This window comes from Apus apus, chromosome 3, assembly GCF_020740795.1.
Source record: "Apus apus isolate bApuApu2 chromosome 3, bApuApu2.pri.cur, whole genome shotgun sequence".
Classification (NCBI taxonomy): domain Eukaryota; kingdom Metazoa; phylum Chordata; class Aves; order Apodiformes; family Apodidae; genus Apus; species Apus apus.
This window is the reverse complement of record NC_067284.1, coordinates 18,467,966-18,488,261: the sequence shown is the minus strand read 5'-3', so window position 1 is coordinate 18,488,261 and position 20,296 is coordinate 18,467,966. Positions and strand designations below refer to the sequence as shown.

The window sequence follows — 20,296 nt, the reverse complement described above, 5'->3', positions numbered from 1 at the left end:
TTCACTCAATGCCACTGTCCATGTTGCCAACAAAGATGTTAAATAGCACTGGTCCAAGTACCAACTCTTAGGGAACACCACCTGGGACAGCTCTTCAGCTGGAGAGTGGAGGAGGGAGAACGGAGGTGGGGAGAGAGCAGTGAGCTCCTTTAGTGACCCAAAGGCACAACACAGCATGTGTCACTGCATGTCTAAGTGGGTGCCTGCCTGTTTGGCATGGGAAGGAATTAGGCAAGGGACAGGGCCACCAGACTCTTATTTCACCCCCTCCAGAAGCTGGTTTATCTTTTTAACTAGGGCCAGATAGATTTAGGATATCAGTTTATGTTCTTACCCTTATAATGAGCCTCAAGAAAACTTTTCAGAAGCACCTCTGGCACCCATGAGGGTCTGTGCTCACACACTAAGAACCTTTTTACTGCAGATGTGCTCAAAGTCTGGAGTTGCTGGTACAACAGCCAGTGACTAAGTGTCCCCTTACAGACCACAGCCTTTTAGTTGTGAAGTTTATGGACCAAAAGCAGAGGAGGGTAATGGCCTTGCAGCCAGTCTTTGCCAACAAGCAGATGAACCATGGCAATTACCTCAGGGAGATGTAGCTGAATTTTCTGGGGAAACCTGTTGCAGAATGGCTTGAGCAGCAGGGCCATGGGCCCCTGCTATCTCCTCGAGAGGCCTTGAGAGTGTAACACAAACAGCAGCTGTACAAGCAATCTCTTTTTAGCCTAACACAAGTATAAACAATCTCTCTGTTAGCTTAAACTAATGCAAGGACAAGGTAGAGAAGCAGAATAATAGAAAACAAGGAAGAACCCTGGAACTCAGTGTGTATGTTACTATCCAGTAAAATCACTGCAAGTAGTTACCATCCAGTGAAATCACTACAAGTAGTTACTATCCAATGAAATCACTACAAGTAGCTACTATCCAATGAAATCACTACAAGTAGGTTTGGAAAAGGGTATAAAAGTAACACTGTATTCAATAAATCGAAGCTTGCTTTATCAATCACATTGATTCTGGACTGCTTGCTTCCCTTGCCGCCGGCAGAAACCAACACAGTGACACATCATGGTACTGCCTACTGGTTCCACCCCATCCCTGGGTGACCTGACAACACAGAAGTAATTTAACATAGCCACACTAAAGCCAAGCTTTGTTTGAGACATGGAGCATGCATTAAGCCCTCCTTATGCATAAGGAGCACCTGCTTCTAATTTTGAGAAGAAACATGAGAAGAGGAAGTCCTCTCCAAACCTGCTGGTCCCTTTATAGAGCTACATAAATCTGCAGTCCCACAGCTTACTACAAAACTGGGGGGAAAGGAGCTGAAGCTGTCCAACTCAACAGCTTCACTGCAGGATAAATAGAACCAGCAGGTTAAACATTTCCCTGCTAAGTTTAAGCAGCAGCAGCCAGTTCCTGGCTCTGGAGGGCTTCTGCCTGCACAATCATAATCAATATTTCAGACACAGAATCTTAGGGGTTGGAAGGGACCTCGAAAGATCATCTAGTCCAACCCCCCTGCCAGAGCAGGGTCATCCAGAGCACATCACACAGGAACGTGTCCAGGTGGGCTTTGAATGTCTCCAGTGAAGGAGACTCCACAACCTCTCTGGGCAGCCTGTTCCAGTGCTCTGTCACTCCCACAGTAAAGAAGTTCTTCCTGATATTCACATGGAACCTCCTATGCTCCAGTTTGCACCCATTGCCCCTTGTCCTATCACCAGACATCACTGAAAAAAGCCTGGTTCCATTGTCTTGACACTTGCCCCTAACATATTTGTAAATATTGATGAGGTCACCCCTCAGTTTTCTCCAAGCTAAAGAGACCCAGCTCCCTCAGCCTTTCCTCATAAAGGAGATGGTCCACTCCCTTAATCATCTTTGTGGCTCTGTGCTGGACTCTTTCAAGCAGTTCCCTGTCCTTGAAATGAAGAGCCCAGAACTGGACACAATACTCCAGATGCAGCCTCACCAAGGCAGAATAGAGAGGGAGGAGAAGCTCTCTTGACCTACTAACCACACCCTTTCTAATACACCCCAGGATGCCATTGGCTTTCTTTGCCACAAGGGCACATTGCTGGCTCATGGTCATCCTCCTGTCCACCAGGAGCCCCAGGTCCCTTTCTCCTACACTGCTCTCCAGCATGTCAGCCCCCAACCTGTACTGGTACATGGGGTTGTTCTTCCTCAGATGCAAGACTCTACACTTGCCCTTGTTGAATTTCATCAAGTTTCTCCCTGCCCAACTCTCCAGCCTGTCCAGGTCTCACTGAATGGCAGCACAGCCTTCTGGTGTGTCAGCCACTCCTCCCAGTCTAGTGTCATCAGCAAACTTGCTGAGGGCACACTCTGTTCCCTCATCCAGGTCATTGATGAAAATATTGAACAGTACTGACCCCTGAGGGACTCCACTAGTCACAGACCTCTAACTAGATTTTGTCCCATTGACCACAACTCTGACTTCTTCCTTTCAACCAGTTCATGATCCACCTCACCACCTGACCATCAAGAGCATGCTTCCTCAGCTTATCTACAAGGATGCTTTGGGAGACAGTGTCAAATGCTTTACTGAAATCAAGATAAACCACATCTACTGTCCTACCATCATCTATCTCCCTAGTTACTTCCTCACAGAAGGCTTTAAGGTTGGTCAAACATGACTTCCCCTTGGTAAAACCAAGTTGATTGCTCTTAATGACCCCCTCATCCTTGATATGCCTAGAGATAGTGCCAAGAACAAGTTGTTCCATCACCTTTCCAGGGATGGAGGTGAGGCTGACCGGTCTATAGTTACCCGGGTCCTCTTTTTTGCCCTTCTTGTAGCCTGGAGTGACATTTGCTATCCTCCAGTCCTCAGGCACCTCTCCTGTTACCCATGACTTACTGAAGATGATGGACAGTGGCCTAGCAATGACCTCTACCAGTTCCCTCAGCACCCGCGGGTGTGTTCCATCTGGACCTATCGATTTATGGATGTCCAGATTGCTTAACAGATCCCTAACCCAATCCTCATCTACCAAACAAACTCCTCCTTCATCCTGACTTCTGGGTCTTTAGGGATCTGGAGCTCCTCGGGAGTCTGCAGCAGTAAAGACAGAAGCAAAGAAGGCATCAGTACCTCTGCCTTCTTTATATCCTCTGTCACCAGGGCACCCACCTCATTCAGCAGTTTCAGCAAGTTTTACCCTTGAATATCAAAAGTGGTTTCATAGTATATATTTTTCTTAAATTAAAAAACCCTGAACTTTTAGTAAAGCTTACTCTGGGCCTTCCCTTGTTCCTCTGCTCTCCGTGGTGGTTTGGTCACTGACAACAAAAAGGAGGACCAGAGCCTTTAATACCCTACTTTTAAGTGTTCATACAGTTACAGAAGACTATACAAACAAGCGCCAAACAGCAGTTACACACTATTAGAGCTACACAATATTTGTACATGTTGCTAAAACAATGCTACTAAATTAAGAAGCTTTATTAGTTTTAGAGGTTTTGGCTGCTGTTATTAAAAATATATTTACCTGAAAGGAAATCCAAGTATTTAATTTTACAAATGATTCAAAATATAGCAGTAAGCAACATAAACTATTGCTTTTTTATGCTTATACATTTTTTTTGGCATAACACTGCCATACAGTTACAGAATTAGAAAATATATCTTCATAGTGCATTACAAATCCAGAAACTGGTTACCACTCCTACCACATACATATGGTATTGGTACTACCAAACATGCACAGCATTCTGTAATTAAACACTGCAAAGGAATACAGACAAGAGAGCGGGATCACTCATCAAAAACAACATGTAACTATTCCATTTTGCAAGTTAAAAATTATTGGGTTTTTGTTTTTTTCTTTGTACTGCACTTTTTTTTCTTAGATTACATTTTAACAATGAAGTCTACGGTATTTCCAAATTTGATCAGTGCAAATCTGTATCTGATCATCCCCCAATGAACTCAAACTGCATAAAAGGCAAACAACAGTGGAACAGGTTAAAAACACAGAAAAAAAAGAGCAACTAATGACTGGCAAACATGCTGCAGCAGATCTTAAAAATGTAAGTGCATAACCTTTTTTTTTGTTTACTGCAAAACAGCAATTTGCACAGAGTTAGTCACAGCAGTAAATACATTCAGCACATTTCACAAGAAACTTCAGTTGATGAATATAAGCTACTAGACCTGTAAGCATGGAAGAATTAAAAAGTGCTGAGTTTCTAAGAAGATACTTCAGAAGAATTTGCCAATTCTCACATTCGTTATTTTATAGCAAACAGCTTAATGCTTTTGAAAATAAAGGTGATTGTAAGTGTGAAGTCACAGGAGGCTCTATTTAATTGATCTCTATAGCTTTGGAACTGTATTTTAGGAGTCCATTAGGTATGGCACATATTAAATATATTCTTAAAATAAACTCTTGCTTTCCCCAATGATCTTAAGTAAGTATACTTAAGAACATGGTCTGTAAACAAACACAACTTTCAGGAAAATAAACAGTTCATAGGCAATATAGAGCACAGAGATACTAGAGAGACACAATGTACATTTCCTTTGGGGAACTGCATCTAAATACCTGTTGGTACTGAATGTGTGCTGAACTCAATGGAGAGCAGGTTGTTGCCCGTGCTTGGGTATTTTTGACCCATCCTTCATTTTCAGACTCAGATGGCCATCAAAAACACCTTTTGAGCAGTTACTCCAATGGCAATTGGAACTGGGGACATGTATCAAAATAAGTTACCAAAATATGGAATAAAGAGTACAGTTCTCAGCAAACTCTAGATAGTATTTCTGTCTTCTACATCATCACAACAGTACACCCACTGATGCTGGGGTCTCCACATCCAGGGGTACCTCCCATAGCTGTAGGTTAGCAACAGGTTTTGCCTTTGACTGATCTTTAATTTACAGCAAAAGAAAAAAAAAAGGGGAAAAAAAAAAAAAAGAATAATCTGTTCTGCAGTTGGAATCTCTTCACACTTCATACAAAAGAATTTATTTATTTTTCAGAAGTAAGATAATATTGTCATCAACACAGGACAAGTTTTCTGCCTAAGCAGGTATAGTCTGCCTAAAGACAGAACTAAAGACAGAAACATAGGGCATTTTCTGCCTAAGCAGGTATTTTATCATTAGAATCTCCCATGACTTTTAAAATCTGACTTGAAGTGGATTACTGTTCTTTGTTTCACACCATCTATTGGTGGCCACCACTGCAGGCAGGATACAAGGTTAGAAATATCTTTGGTTCTGATCCACATTGGTAGTTCTTAGGACAACCTCATCAACATAATATCATCACATTTGCATTAATGGGAAAACTTGCTTCACATATTTGTACCTTATTCATAAATACAGCTTTTGTCAAGGAAATTAATTATGTTGTTACCCATAAAGTATGGCAATAAGTTGCATTTTCACTTAAACACAAATATCTTATTATAATTTGTAATCAGTACCATCACAACAGTCAGGAAAAGAAAGGTGCAAAAAATATTTAAACAGATAGACATAAATTTTGTTTAAAACAAAAAAAAGAGCTGTTTTCCATTTAAATCTAGTAAAGCTCCCTTGACTTACCTTATGGGATCATCCATCAAAATTATACAAAGCTTCTAAGGTCTGTAAAGGTTCTGGTTGTAGTACAGGTATTATGCAACAGCAGATTATTCTGGAACAACTCAAGAAGGCTTACACCCCATTACATGAAATATTAACTATGATGACACAAATACCTAATATATCAGACTGCTGCAGTCTTAGAGCAGGAACTGAGGAGCTGATCAAGCCAGGGAACAGCCCTCAAGGGCTTACTGCAAATATCCTTCAGGATCATGCCTTTAAATTTGAGCACTACAGATGCCAGGAGCTCAATTCTGCTCCAAGATACATTCCCATGCACAACTGCTTGTCTAACCTGAAGGGCCTGTGGTACACACCTCATGTACCCAAGCTTTCAGTCTCTGCCAACACAGTATCAGGCAACCAGGTGCAGTTACCTCCTGGACAGCAGGGCACAAAGCTGCAACTAATCTTAAAATGTTGCATTTTTGCATTATTTGTACAATCACCTTCACTTGCCTGTGTTTACTGAGTAACACTTTAGCAAGCTGTGCATTCATAACCCCTCACCATAGGATAATCAAGACCAAGTCCACAGATGTGTGAGTATTTATTGCATATATTCCCATTTAACAGGTTACTCAGAAATACTTACTAGGAAAGAACCCTATATGGGAGATTCTGTTGAATAATTAAATTAATATCTCTGATTCTAGTAAAACATTGGACCAAAATACATTATTGCAGTAACTACACAGAAATCACTGAATACTGAGGTGGATAACGAGACAAAACCCAGTTTAATAGTGAGCAAATGACCTGACTTTCTTTGCACATCCTCGGTTTCTGAAGTACATGCGTTCTGAAGTACTAGCATTTATGAAAATACAGTCATTTCAACATATATTTTACTGTAAACCTGAAAGCCAATACGTAGAAACTTCAAGCATGGAGTGCTTCTGGTTGCTGAGGCATAATGAAATGCATGCAGTTCACCCACTTGATCCTCATGAATCTCAATGGGATACTACACTGCATGATTGCTCTGGAATGAATCCTTCTTTTAAGCACTTGCAACATCAGAAGAAACAACTCCTCCATGAAAAGAATAATAAACCATCACATTTTACATAGAGCAGAATTTGTTTGTTAAAGCTGAAGCGTCCCATGGGAGTAATTCTGTTGATAAAGCTATAAAACAAAGATTACAGAGTGTAGGAGCCCACCTGAAAAAGACCTCATATATCTAATTCCTATAGTTATCAGTAGGCAATTGGTATGCCACTACTTTTCTCACTTCTCTGAAAACTGATAGAAATACACTGAGTTGTGAATTGTAAAAATTACTGCAGAGTTAATAAGTACATAAGTCCCAAAGTTCTTGACTGCATTTTCAGATACAGTGGGCCCTTAGTGCAGACAGCCCTGCCAGATGAAAAGCGCATTAAGTACTTAATTATGAGTGGAGAACAGGCAAGTATGTATAGGTGGAAGCTGTGTCACCACAACAGAATACCATACTGCAGAGACATCTATTGGATGCAAATCCCAAGAGCAAGATTTGTCATTTTTTGTGTGCAGTAGACAAAAGAGGAAAGATTTCCCGAGGTCATCCGTGTTCAATCAAATTCCAGTAAAAAAATAATAACACTCCCAGCATCCCTTATTCCTTTTGAACACTATGCATTTTTTATGAAGTGTTTAACCTTAATACTAAAGTCTATAAAGTCCATAAATTGAAGACTCTGTATAACTACCTATCATGTAGTTATGCTCTTCACACACAGGGTATAAATTTTCCCTATGCTACTCAAGAAATAGCTATATAAACCCAACATTATTAAGTCAGCATGGTGAGGCACTCAAGATTTAAAGTCATAGCAGAACACAAAGTTGTCCTCCCTGTGTGTACACATGGGGTCAGAGACTTTAACTACATGAGCCAGTTTCATCTCAGTATTTTCTGTCCCCTTCTGCTCTGAAGGTCAGAGGCAAACATGAACAAGGGGATACTAGTTCAAGTATAGGGTATTTTGAAAGGCTTCTCAGCACCTTTTCAGCTTTAAAGAGGCATTGGCTGTGGGAGGAATTCTCTGGAGCATTTCAGCTCAGACAGACTTACTGCCTCCTTGAGCAACCTGGGTTACCCTTAAAAAAATCCATGTATTTAAGTTCCTTTCCTTACATGTCAGCAAAAGAAAAGGAGGGATATGCCTTCCTTCTTAGGATGGAAAGAGCCTAATCTTTGTCCATGGGTACCAAGATCTCCAGCAGCCACTCTATTTGATCTGAAGGAACAGTGCTACCTGGGGAAAGCAACGAATGATACAGTGCCATGATGGGAATTAGTTAAACAGAAAGATACAAAATACTTTGTCTATGCTCTGAAACCCCTGAAGACTATCATTTTGAGTGATAAAACTTGAATAACATCCCACAGCACTCTGACACTCAAACTGTAGTCAGCTACTTGCCTTATGACTTTTCAGCAAAAATACATTAAAGGCAGTGGATAATATATAGACTTTTAAACAGAAAAGAGAAGGTTTAGACAATTTTAGGACTGTAGAAAGCGTGAGCTCTAGCCACAATATTTTTAATTCATATTCTACACAACTAACTTACTGGGTACTATCTTCTTTGACTGAACAGCATAAAATCAGAAGAGGCTACTCAGGGAAAGCAGACAGTCCTTTAATAACAAAGGTTGGGAAAGATCTTAATTGGGAAATTCCTGGGCTCCAGCCGGGCCAGCAGACTGGCCTGCCTCAGATTTCAGCCTATGACCAAAATAACATTAAATTGTAAAAGACTTCTGATAGACAGCAAAAAGGACAGCTGGAATGAAGCATCAGGACTGCTACAGGGGGTGCAGCACTGCGCAGACCTTACTCAAAACTGGCCACGAAACTTCCAAGTTCAGGTGAGATCCAGCTAGACAGGCCTGGTAACATTTTCTCTGATTGCTTTGATGACTTAAGTAGTGCTTTGTGGTGAAGACACTGCTTTTCAGCTGTCCAGAGGCCTTTCAGGTGCTAAACTCAGCTGAGGGAGTTGTTTTACTACTGCTGATCAACAGAGAGCTTTCACACTGAGACCAAATCTGAGTGATCAGAGAGATCTCTCCTCCCAAGTTAGTAGTAGTAACATAGAAGTCTAGAGAAGAGATAACTTAACAAGGACTAAAAGAAATCTGAAGTGCAAGTTCCCTTGTGCCCAAAATGTGTGGATAGAGTTTAATTGTAAGATAAACAGAACATTTTGATACCTGTTACAAAGTGTCTCCAACAAGGATGCTAATCTTAGGTAAAAGACGCTGTGCAAATACTGCCACTAAACATGAACATAGTTCTTAAAGAAATCACCCACTAGGAAATAAAATGGAAATAATTTCTAGTAATTTCATAAAAGGAAATCAACATTTCAAACATATTGAAAGAAACATAAAATTTCTTCTGTTCCAAGGCTTTCTAGTAAGTTACAGGGTTGTTTTTTTTAAATACTGGATACATTTAATGGCAAAAAAATATATTGCTTTTCTGTGCAATCTGTCTGGAAAACATAAAGAATTTCTTAGCTTTGAATATACATCATCGTTTTAAAGAGCCACACCTGGCTGACTAGTGATAAACTGAGGTTGAAAAACATAAAACTCATTAACTGAACACAAGTCTAACCTGATGCATTTGCAACAAGCACAGCCTCATGAACATTTTATACTACACTAGATGGAAATTTCACCCAAAATGAATGAGCAATGAATTATTTACTTCATTCAATATGAAACATAATGATTTTTAGAGACTCATGACTTGAGCTCATCCTTGTTTTCTGAGGTGGTCCCCCCTGAAAGCATATCCTTATCAGGATTATCTTGTAGATCTACTGTCATGTTATTTGAAGAATTCTCAGTGTCACATAAACCTTTCTCTATAGCGCCTGGTTGATTTTCAGAATCACTGTTCAGATTTTCACCTTTTTTCAAATGAGAAGCATCCTCCTTTCTGTCTGAAGTATCATGAATTTCTTCTGATTTGGAAATTTGACTGGTAACAGTGTCACTGTTCTTTTCACTGTTGTTCTGCCCAACAGCATCACAGTTCATTTCTTGTTCATCCTGGTCTTTTTCATCCCCATTTTTTGAGAGTTCTACCTTCCTTTCTTCAGTTGTTTTACTGGCTGAGCTTCCACTTGCTGATGTACTCTTAGGCTCTTTTGGTTTTTTATGCTTAGAAATGTAGCTACTGTGAATAGAAATTGGAGATGCTGGCTTTTTATTTGTTTTGCTTCCCTCTGACTTCTGTTTTCTTGGAGGTCCCCAAATAAAATGCTCTGAGGGTGTATAATGTTGCTGGGCAAATCTCAAGAGTTTCCTCCTTTCTCTTCGGTCTCTAATAGTATAAACAAAATATTCTAGAGCACTTTGCTTGATGTTGGGAATGGTATCTTCCACAAGGGCTTCATGGAGAATGAATTTTACCAGGGGAGATTTGAAACTCTCATATCCAAGCTCACCAAGACTTTTCAGAATTCGAGTTATTCTCAAGTAGTTGTGTTGAGACCTTTGAAAGAAAAAGGTGAAAAAATTCCATTGAATCAGAAAAAATCCAACACCTTACAGATACAGAACTGGAACTACAATTCCTCACTCATTTTTATCACTCCAGGTGTGTACTTCAGACTTCCTGTCCTTTAATTTCTCACAGCTGCTGAAGCTTGCTAGCACCTCCTTTGCTTGAATGTGAGTGAAAATTAGTGTCTGTAAAATGCATTAAGGCAATAACTGGGAAAATTCTGAAGTGTGTAATGATTCTGATTCTTTCTGCTGTACATATTCTTTCTGAGGAGAACACCCAGTTGCTTTATAAAATATGGTTTTTGTGGTGCATTGCAGTAATACAGCTACAGAACAGGATTCACTGTGCTTCATTTAAGCTATTTAAAAGCTGGGTCTCCAGTCTGGACTAGCTACCTACATTTCTGATACAGTCAGTGCTGGGAGAAAAAGAGGCTCCCCTGGAGAGCACGTCCCACTGTCATAAGAACTGTCTAAGATAAAATAGAAGAAACTATCTTCTGGAAGTGCTTCTGAAGAGCTCTTTCCCTCATAAAGTACACTAAGTGAACAATGAAACTTAAATGCCTAAATTTTAGATGTAAAGAGAGTCCCAAATCCTGATTTAAAACTTTGTATTCTCACTGGTGAGAACATAGGAACTACAACATCAAAATGTGCAGTGTGAAATACTTGGGCTTCCTGAAACCCTGACTTATTTGTGGTCTAAGTCCACACCCATGAGTTGGCTCACATAATATTTGAGTAAAAGTAATAAGAAATTACTTCCATTATACACTCAAAATCACCCACCAGCAATCCTACCCACAAGCTTTCATTTGGACAGGAGTACAACATGCTGCAAGAAAACAATCTGCAGCTCTAAGGTCAGAGGTATTATGAAAGTGACCAATTGATTCATAGGATCATAGAATGGTTAAGGTTGGAAGGGACATTAAAGATCATCAGGTTCCAACCCCACTGCTATTAGCAGGGACACCTGACACTAGACCAGGCTGCACAAAACCTGATTTGAAAAGATATTTTGATAAAATTAATCCATGGGGAACAAAATTACGCAAACTTATGCTCCACTCAATGCTGGTGAGAGGCAGCAGAGGTAATTTGCTGGAAGTTGAGCTAAAGTTTGAATTCATGCATGTCTAAACCTCTCCATTTAAGCACAGCAATTAAAAAGTATTTAATGTAGAATATTTCATGTTTTGAGGAGGGAGGGAAATCTTGTTATTTAGCTTCCATACAGGTGTGGAGAATTTGATTTTTCTCAAAAAGAAATATGAACAGAATGATAAGCCACTCATTCTATCCAACTGAGAAGCAGCACTTTGGGATCAGGTGAAAACGCATTCAGCAGCATGACAAACTAACTTGGAACGATAACCTTCTTCAGCATCATTTGAAGTTGTATTTTCAGGGAATTCACTGATGTCAGTTGGACTGGTAACAGGTGAGAAGCACAATCAAAATAGGGGGAATGAAGAACATACACATACTGACACAAACCAGTCGTTGACTACTTTCTCTTTTTCCTGGCAATCTTTGGAAACTATATCTTCCCTTTCTCTTGAAGGAAAAAAAAAAGCAAGTTACAGAGATTCTATGGCAAATCAGAAGAGTGGACTGCATGGCATTACTTACTCATTCAAATGCTGAAATCTTTCTTGCCAGTTAGCAGCTCGTGCTACATTTCCAGTTTTATCAATCAGTTTTATTCCAAAAAACTCCAACATCATTTTGTAAGCCAAAAGGAATCTTCTAATTGCTTCTTTTGTTTTCTTGAACTCCTAATAAACAAAGAACATGTCCAAAACTTGAAGCAAGTACTTCTGCATTGTATAAAACAACTCTACAATAACAAAATGCAGTTATGTATCAAAATTAATGTGATGGTTTGTATTGAGCTCAATTTGTATTACCTCAATTTCATATGTTGTTAATTCTTTAGCATAGAAATTCAGACCTTGTTCCCTCAGTGGGAAAAGCCTGTTAAAACAAAAGCGCATTATGGCTCGCAGTATAGAACACTTAATCAAATTAATGCTTTGAAAGAGAAATAGGTAATAAGTGACCAACCACTGTATATAAGTGTGGTTATGTTCCAGCTTTTCATAGTCTCCTTTCCATTTATTTAGGACTTCTTCAATATAAACGCCTGCATAAAAATAATTTGACAACTGTTAGGTAGCCATCAAAACCAGTGTTCAGCTACATAAAGTACACGCCATGTTAACATAATGGCAGAACACATACTTTCATTCCCTTCCACATATTAGGTGAAATAAGGTCTATTGCAGCCACAAATACATCCATTTTATTTTAAAATTAGTTCTGTTACTAATAATTAAAAATAAGAGACTTAGAAAATTTTAATATAAACAAACCCAACTGACATATCCCGAGTTACTCAGCAGCAGAGGGCGTGTGACAGCAACCTCTGCAAACTACACAGCTATACTTCCTGGGAAGCTCTCATGTCCTAGATCCCTTCATCACACTGGCTGATAATTAACAAAACACTTGCATTGTGAATCACCTGCCATTGCTTCAACATGACAAAGCTCTGGAGAGATATATACGTGTGTGTATAAATACATGTATGTATATTCATGAATAATCTTATCAGCACAAAGCCTTAGCTCTACAAGAAGTTTCACGTTCCAGGAATCTGTCCAGTTGCAAATAACATTAAGACTGGTAAACTTTTCTTGATGACATCACCATGAGTTTGACCTTGGGACCTCAGGACATGCTCAAAAAATGAGAATTTCAGATTTTAGTGGTCTGAAAACAGCTGTGGAGCTCAGTCAGTTCCTCATGGAAAGACATAGTAACAGGAAAAGGGGACAAAGTACATGTAAAACGAAAATAATAACTCTTTGCACTGAGACTGTGTGCATGAAATTCAGTCATGGGCTAAGGCACCTCTTTTTCAGGCACTACACAAATACACAAAGTACTTAAAAGGATTTTCCTTGTTTCAAAACTTGTACAGCCTCTTTCCATGAATGAACATTCAGTGTTAGCTTACTTCTACTCTGAAACCAGGAACAGTTTTATCACTGCTGCACAGCCTGTCCCAGAAATTAAATAGCACAGGAGTGGCCTATAAGGCACAAAGCTCCATGTAGACAGTCTCCAGCTAAATATGTATGAGATCTCTCTCCCTCCACAGTGAAAATTTCCACTTGGGTCCCAATTACAAGGGAGAACTTACTTGGTATTTCTTCAAGAAATGGAGAAAGCAGCCAAAGGCACTGCTAAGAAAATGGGGGTTCCAGTGAAGGCAAGGCTGGAAAGGAACCTCACCAAGAGGACCTCCTGTCATCACCAGCCTTTATCCAGCTACCAAAATAACTGCATTTCAAGTATGGGAAAACTCAGGTTCACATGGTCCTCAGTGCCCTTCTTTCTGTATCTGTTCTCTGTGTAATGTCTCTGTACACAAACAGGAATTCACAGATGTAACTCTTCTTCTGAAGAGAGCTAAGAAAACAGTCTTCAACATGTGCCTATGGGTATCTAGATAAAGCTCTGGATGATTAAAGCAAAGGTCTCACATTTCTTTCCCATATCATCATTGTCTCACTTGCTGAAGACTTTATCACTACCTTGCCTGTAAACATCTCTCATCTTCAGCCTTCCTATATCTACATCTTTACATCCTTCTGTATAACATTACTTCCCATCCAGCTTCCTATCAGAATTTTGACATTTTGCATCTCATCATCCTCTTTCCTAACCTTGAAAAGTGCCCTCTTGTCACACTTACACCTACCCTGAATATTGCCGGTAAGATCATGTTTCTCGAACAGATTTTATATTGCTTCTTTTTTTTTTGCTTTGCATTCTTCTGTTGTGAAGCCCTTTTCTGTAAAATCCGACAAACACTACATGCTTCCACTTCCAAAGCTTTTTGTGACCAGTCCCTTCCTACCTTATGAGAATCATTTGTTGCTGTTAGACTGAACATGCCTCTGACAGGATCCTGCCTCAACAGCAGCCTCCATGTCTCACTTCTCTACTCCAATGTACATCTCAGTATTTCCTCCCAAGCTGGTCTCAAATGAAAGGATCCTTCAGCAACGAACTTCGAAGTAACCTCTCCTCAACATTCTTCTAAAATTCTCAAAAGCTTATTTTTGGCCTGCAATTTTTTTATTATTTTTTTTTTTTTGCCAATGGCTAAGCTCTCATGTGCTGAGATTCCTGTCTACCACTCCAAACAAGATTGTTTTATTGCCTCCTTCTGCTACCCGATCTGTCTGCTCCCCTATTGTCTCTTGTTCCTTGCTTGCAAACTCTCTGGAGCAGTGTTTGTCATCTTTCAGCTCATTCTTTGTTTGTGCAGAACCTTGCAAATGAGGTTCTTGCTCCACTACCACAACCATTAGGGACTTTGAGAAATTATTTTATTATTGTTATTGTAATAATCACACGAGTTAATTACAACACATTCTTTTTCCCCTCACACAGCGCTAGGGACAACACCCATATCACTTCCACTCCTATTCAAGCAGCAAGAGTTTGTACAGCATAGTTGAGCAACTTTATCTTTGTTTGATAACAGGTTGTGCCACCACTGTAAAGTAGTAGTACAAACAACTCCATGTACTACATCATGCTGAAAATGCCTGAGAAAAGCACCACATCCCTAGAGCAAAAGCTAATTCTAGTTTTAGCATAACCTGCTTCCCTGTTGCCAAAATGCTACCCCAAAATGGGAGGTTCAAGTCATAACTATGCACCTTTGTCAGCACTGCAATTATCACTAGAGTTTCACTTTCTTATTATTATTAGTGCACATTCTTTTGTTATCATTGTTATTGCCACCATTACTCACCATCAGGTTTAAAGGGGATTTTATTTTTGTAAAAGCGAAGATTGCACAAGTCATTTTGATACCGAAGATCTTTAAAGTTCTGCTGAAAGAAAGGAAATAGGACATTATCAGCCTACAAAAACCTATCAGGAGTACACAGAAAGGGATATTGTGCTCCTTGAACAATATGAGGAAAAAAAGTCAGAGTTTTATGAAATCTAGAAATCACTTAGAATTACTCATGCATTTAAAGATTCAGTTTATGGATCTGCAACTTCCTTCTGACTAGTACTTTCTCCTACTGAGGCAGAGGTTAGAGTACCTTGACTTTGGTCTCAAAGAACTTCCAAGACACAAATAATAGAAAGCCCAAACTCCACCATCTACGCCTTCTGATGTTCAAGGCACAAGCCTTTTTTCTGGGCTCCTACCACTGTTCCCAGGCTTACAATCTCATGTGCTTGCAGATACACCTGGAATGAAAAGATGTTGCACTAGTTTCGCTCCCTCTCCCGATGGTATATGATGGGCGTCTGCATCAGCTTTTTGATTCTTCTCACTTCTCATATATACTAGGCATGACAAAGGTTCAGGAATGTTTGGGTTGTGTGCTGTCTTCTACTAAAAAGGCAATCTTAAGCCATAAAATATTCTTACTGGATACTGGTGTCGGTACTTGTATAAATCTCTCGCTGCGTAGAAGCTTCTCTTTGGCTTAGCTGTCAGCTCAGTTCCATCGCCGCTCTGAAACAATTAGGAAGCAGAGAATAACCATCCACAAACACAGGAAATCCTGAATTCGTGTAACATTAAAATAAATATTTTTTTATTATGGGCTTCAGCAATGTAAACAAACACAAGTGAAGGTCTTTGCCTACTGTCTGGTCAGCCACTGAAAATCTCCCTGCTGAACACTTAACACCGCATCCTTTAGCCCTAAATGAAAATAATAAAATTAAATACAATACAAAAGCACGACAATGAAATGTCCTTCCAATGAGATTAAATTTTATTTAAATAAACTAGTTGATTGTCATTTCCAAATGCAAGACTTCAAAGTAACCTAGGAAGCCCCAGCACAAGAAGAAATAAGTAACTGAACATGAAAATGTAGAGACACCTCTCATTTTGAACCGAGAATCACAATATTTGCAAAGACTCTTTGTTACGTACATTGACTTAATTGCTATCACTGCATCCTGTGGAAGAACAGAAATTATCACGGACATGCCAAATTGCAGTTCTCACACCTTCTTGAACCATTTTCTACTACTTGTTTCTTAGAACTTAAATTCAAAGCCTAGTAAGAAGAACCACTAAACCCCAAAACCTGCTTACAGAAAATACACATGTGAGAGAACTTATACTGGCCTCCAGCTGTGCAGAAGCTGGGAACTGAAACAACAAGAGCCCATTCAGGTCAATGGAAATAATCCCACTGCCTTTAGAGAAGACTTTAAAAGCTACACACATTGATGAAAAATAGAAAATGAAGCATTAGTGTACAGAGACCTCAACTTGCTACTAGCAACTTTATTTCCTTCGCTGCAGTGTGGTTATAAAGAAATTACAAAGAGTTTTGTATTCTTCAGTCTCCCAAAATAAGTGTCTACTCTAAAACCAAAGACCAGTGAGGAAAAAAATATTCATTCCACTCCTGGCAACACACATGTAAGGTTCAAGTCAAGCCTAAAAACAGAAGCTCCCTGTGGCTGAACTGAACACTTGCCTTTATAATTGTCCATCCCATTGCTTATGAAGAGGACATGAATGACAAACAAGCATCAGCTTCCATTCTTCCTTTTGCTAGCCCAGCTTTTACCATGCCGACAGGCAAAACACACTTGAACAAGCAACACCCACCGACACTCAGTTATCAGGTATTAGTATCACGATGTATCAAGCAGAAGGGGGAAAAAATATGTCTGTTTATCTGATTTTGCACAGTTCCTGAACCAAATGTAAACACCTAACACATCTAATAGGCTAAAAAAAAAGGGAAAAAAAAGGAAAAAGAAAAAAGAAGACTCAGCTGGTCGACCCTGCATTCAATTCTGACTCCAATAAAATTACCAGCAAAGGAAGCCTTTATTTCTCTAGGGTGTCGGCATATTTAAAGGTTCCTACAAGACAGAAACTCGCTCTGAACATTCCTCACCCCGGAGTCACAAATCCGCTGCCACCTGTGAGCCAGTACTCCGATTTTTCACCGCCTGAATAAAGAGGCCGAGTTGAAGACTACACCTAAATTAAAGCAGAACCATCTCTAGAAACGGCTTCACTTCAAGGCCTCAGTTCTCGCCCACAGCGAGGGTGCCGGGGGGGGTTGGGGAGATCAGCCCCTTTCCCCTCGGGATGCAGCCGCCTTCCCCACCCGCCGCTCTCCCCCCGCGGGCAGCTCCCGGGGCCGCGCTCCCGCCCGGCAGTGCCGCAGCCCGGGCAGGGCGGGAGGCAGCGGGGCTGCCCCGCAGGCTCGCCCCGGCTCCTCCCGCTCTCCAGCGCCGGGCAGCGCAGCGGGGCAGCGGCAGGAGCGCCCGGCCCGGCCCCGCACGCCGCAGCCCCCCAGTGCCGGCAGCCCCCCAGTGCCGGCAGCCCCCCAGTGCCGGCAGCCCCGGCCGCTCCCCCCCCGCCCGCCGCAGCACAGCGCCCGGCACCGGCCGTACCTGCTGCGGGCTGGCGGCGTCCGCCTCCGCCCGCTCCCCTTCCTCCGGCGGCGGGGACGGAGCCGGCGGGGGCTGCGGGGGCCGGCGGTCCGCGGCGGGCAGCTCGGCCGGCTCTTCCCCGCCTCCCGCGGCGGTGCACACCCCCTCCTGCCGCCGCGGTTCCCCGCCGGGATCCGCCGCCTCGGGCTCCGAGTCGGTCTCCCAGGTGGAGTCGCAGTCCTCCACCGTGGTGGGCTCCTTGAAGCTGACCCCGCTCAGCAGGCTGCCCATCGGGCAGGGCCGGGCCGGGCCGGGCCCGCCGCCGGAGGCCGCGGAGGCCGAGGGCTGGGAGCGGCCGCGGGGGCTGCCTACGGCTGCGGCATGGCGGGGCGGGGCGGCCCGGGCTGCTCCCCGCCCGGCCCCAGCCCACGGACACGCGCGGGGCGGAGCGGGAAGCGCCGGGGTGTCCACAGGAGACACGCCCGCCCGCCCCAGGCCGTCCCGGCGCCCCGGGCCGGGCGGGGGCCGTGAGCCGCGGGGGAGGGGGGGGGCTGCGGCTGCCCCGGGGAAACCCGCGCTCCGCAGGGAGGCGGCGGAACCCCCTCCTCTGAGGAGGGGCGTCCCGAGGGGATTCCTCCTCGTGGAGGAGACCTCGGCGTCCCCTGAAGGGTTACGGGAGAAGCCGGTGGGTGTTTCTGGAGAAGAGCGGGGGTGGCCGCAGGCACAGAGCGGCGCTCGGCCGGGGAGATGCTGCTGCGGCCACGGGAGCGGCCCCGGCACCAGCCGCGCGCACACGCGGCTGCCCCGAGGCGCGGGCGGGGCTGCGCTGCGGCGGCACCTCCCGGCACACACACCTGCCCGAGGAGACCGGGCCGGAGGGGGCAATAGGGTGGTACCCAGCCCGTTTCAGCTGCTCCTAACACCCTGTGGAGTTTGGGGATAAGACTGACGTGACATTTAAGGGTGGGTCTGGCACAGACAGCGGCAGCGTCTTTTCTGTTTGGCTCGAGCATGCCCCTTGGGCAGGAACAGTGCCTGGAGCCAAGACCTGGTGAGCTGAAGACTCAGCACGTTGTTCTGCTGAACAGTGGCTGCTCTCACCCTCACGATTAAAACTGTGTTTCTCATTTCCAACCAGAGTTGCAAGGCTTCTATTCACACTCAGATTTCTGCCTTTTCCCTCAAAGACAATTCCATGGTGTCCAGTATATTGGCTGCACCTAAAGATGTGCACTACTGTCAAGTCATCTCAGTCCTTGGCAAACCAAGCAGTTCAAGCTTCTTCAGCCTCATGACGTAAATCACCTTCCCCATTCCCTCACTCCTTTTTGTGCCTGTAGGTTTTCAAGCTCTGCTGGAACTTTTTTGAAATGTGTCAATGAGGAATGCACATAGTAACGCAGGAAGGTTCAGCCTCATTCTTCACTGTGGGCAATGTTTTAATATAGGACAAAAAATCCCCATCAGGAAGGTAAAAGAAAGGCTGTAAGAGGCCAAGCAGTAAGGCCAGAGGCTAGAGCTGCAGTTGGAGGTGTGAAGTCTTTTGTAAGACTCACAATCATGTCTCCCCCATTTTTGGAGAGTTCCCTCTTCTTTGGCCTTATATGTAGGAAAAGCTGATTTCTCTCTTTCTTCCACAACATCTCCTCCCACATATAGTTTGAAGGAACTGACTTAAGAAACTCTGATGTCTGGAACCTGTTTGTCCTGACTGCCTGCTGACTAGCTACTTCCATTGACCAACGTCAACTAGTCCCAGTATAGAGCAGCTCTGGTTCCCCTCTCCTGCTACAACTTTTGTCAGTGCTCCCTCACATTGATTGTTTATACTAGGGACAGCAGAGCCTCAAGAACATGCCTTGTGCATGTGTCAAAAGTCAGGTGAAGGTTCTGATGATATTGAGTTTGCATGGCAATTAGTCCCACAAACTAAAGATCTTCTTGCAATAAAGTTCTGTCTCTTGTGCAAATAACTGCATCTTATTATAGAAAACTCAGTTCTACCCAAAGAGCAAAGCTGCCAGCCAAATCTCATCACAGAGCTTTAGGAGGATTTTTGCAGGATCTGGATCTCAGAGCACTGACAGGAACTGGGAGTCAGACTAATTGACTTGGTATTTCTACAAGAAGCCAGTGCCAGGAGTAGCTGACTGCTTTGACTTGCTGCTGAGGTAACATGATGGAGTTTCCTGAAGTAAGAGAATGGATTTTTGGAGTTTCTTAAGGGTTGCTAACTAGGTTTGCCATATCGATTGCAATCTATGCAAAAAGCCACAGAACTGCCTAATAAACTGGTGGTAGATTGCCAGGGTGGTGCAGGTTTTCCTGGCCAATGACAAATGTTGTAAGGCATTATTCCTTCCTGAGCAAATTCACTTGGAAACCAGCCACCGTCCAATGATAAACTAAAGGTTGAAAACCGATTGCATGAGAGCTGACTCCAGATAAAACTGAAATTATTTGGATGGGTATTTGAAATATTTTGAAGGCTTACATAAGTGGTGTCACTGATACCAACAATCAGTCAACTCAGTTTCTAATGCGAGAGTTCTTCTAGCCTACCTGCTGATAATAAGCTCATTTGTGGCAGTGAATAATGCCTCGTCTCTCCTGGTGAGGTTCGGCCTACTCTGTGCAGACTCACTGTTGGTTTTGGGAATGTTTTGGAAATGAGTCGTTGGGGCACAGGGGTC

At 42.6% G+C, this 20,296-nt stretch overlaps 1 protein-coding gene across 2 annotated transcripts; it reads right to left on the bottom strand.

The window, feature by feature from the left end:
• Positions 1-3,568: 3,568 nt before the first annotated feature.
• Positions 3,569-17,926, bottom strand: OGFRL1 (opioid growth factor receptor like 1). Of its 2 annotated transcripts, none has more exons than XM_051615463.1 (7): positions 17,625-17,926; positions 15,619-15,705; positions 14,983-15,064; positions 12,216-12,294; positions 12,059-12,125; positions 11,781-11,926; positions 3,569-10,128 (listed from the first exon to the last, which is right to left on the bottom strand). In XM_051615463.1, the coding sequence occupies exons 1-7, from the start codon at positions 17,892-17,894 to the stop codon at positions 9,372-9,374; spliced, it is 1,488 nt and encodes a 495-aa protein (XP_051471423.1). In that variant the 5' UTR covers positions 17,895-17,926; the 3' UTR covers positions 3,569-9,371. The 2 variants fall into 2 exon arrangements, with proteins under 2 accessions (XP_051471423.1, XP_051471424.1); XM_051615464.1 differs by having other exon boundaries at positions 14,983-15,061.
• Positions 17,927-20,296: the final 2,370 nt, after the last annotated feature.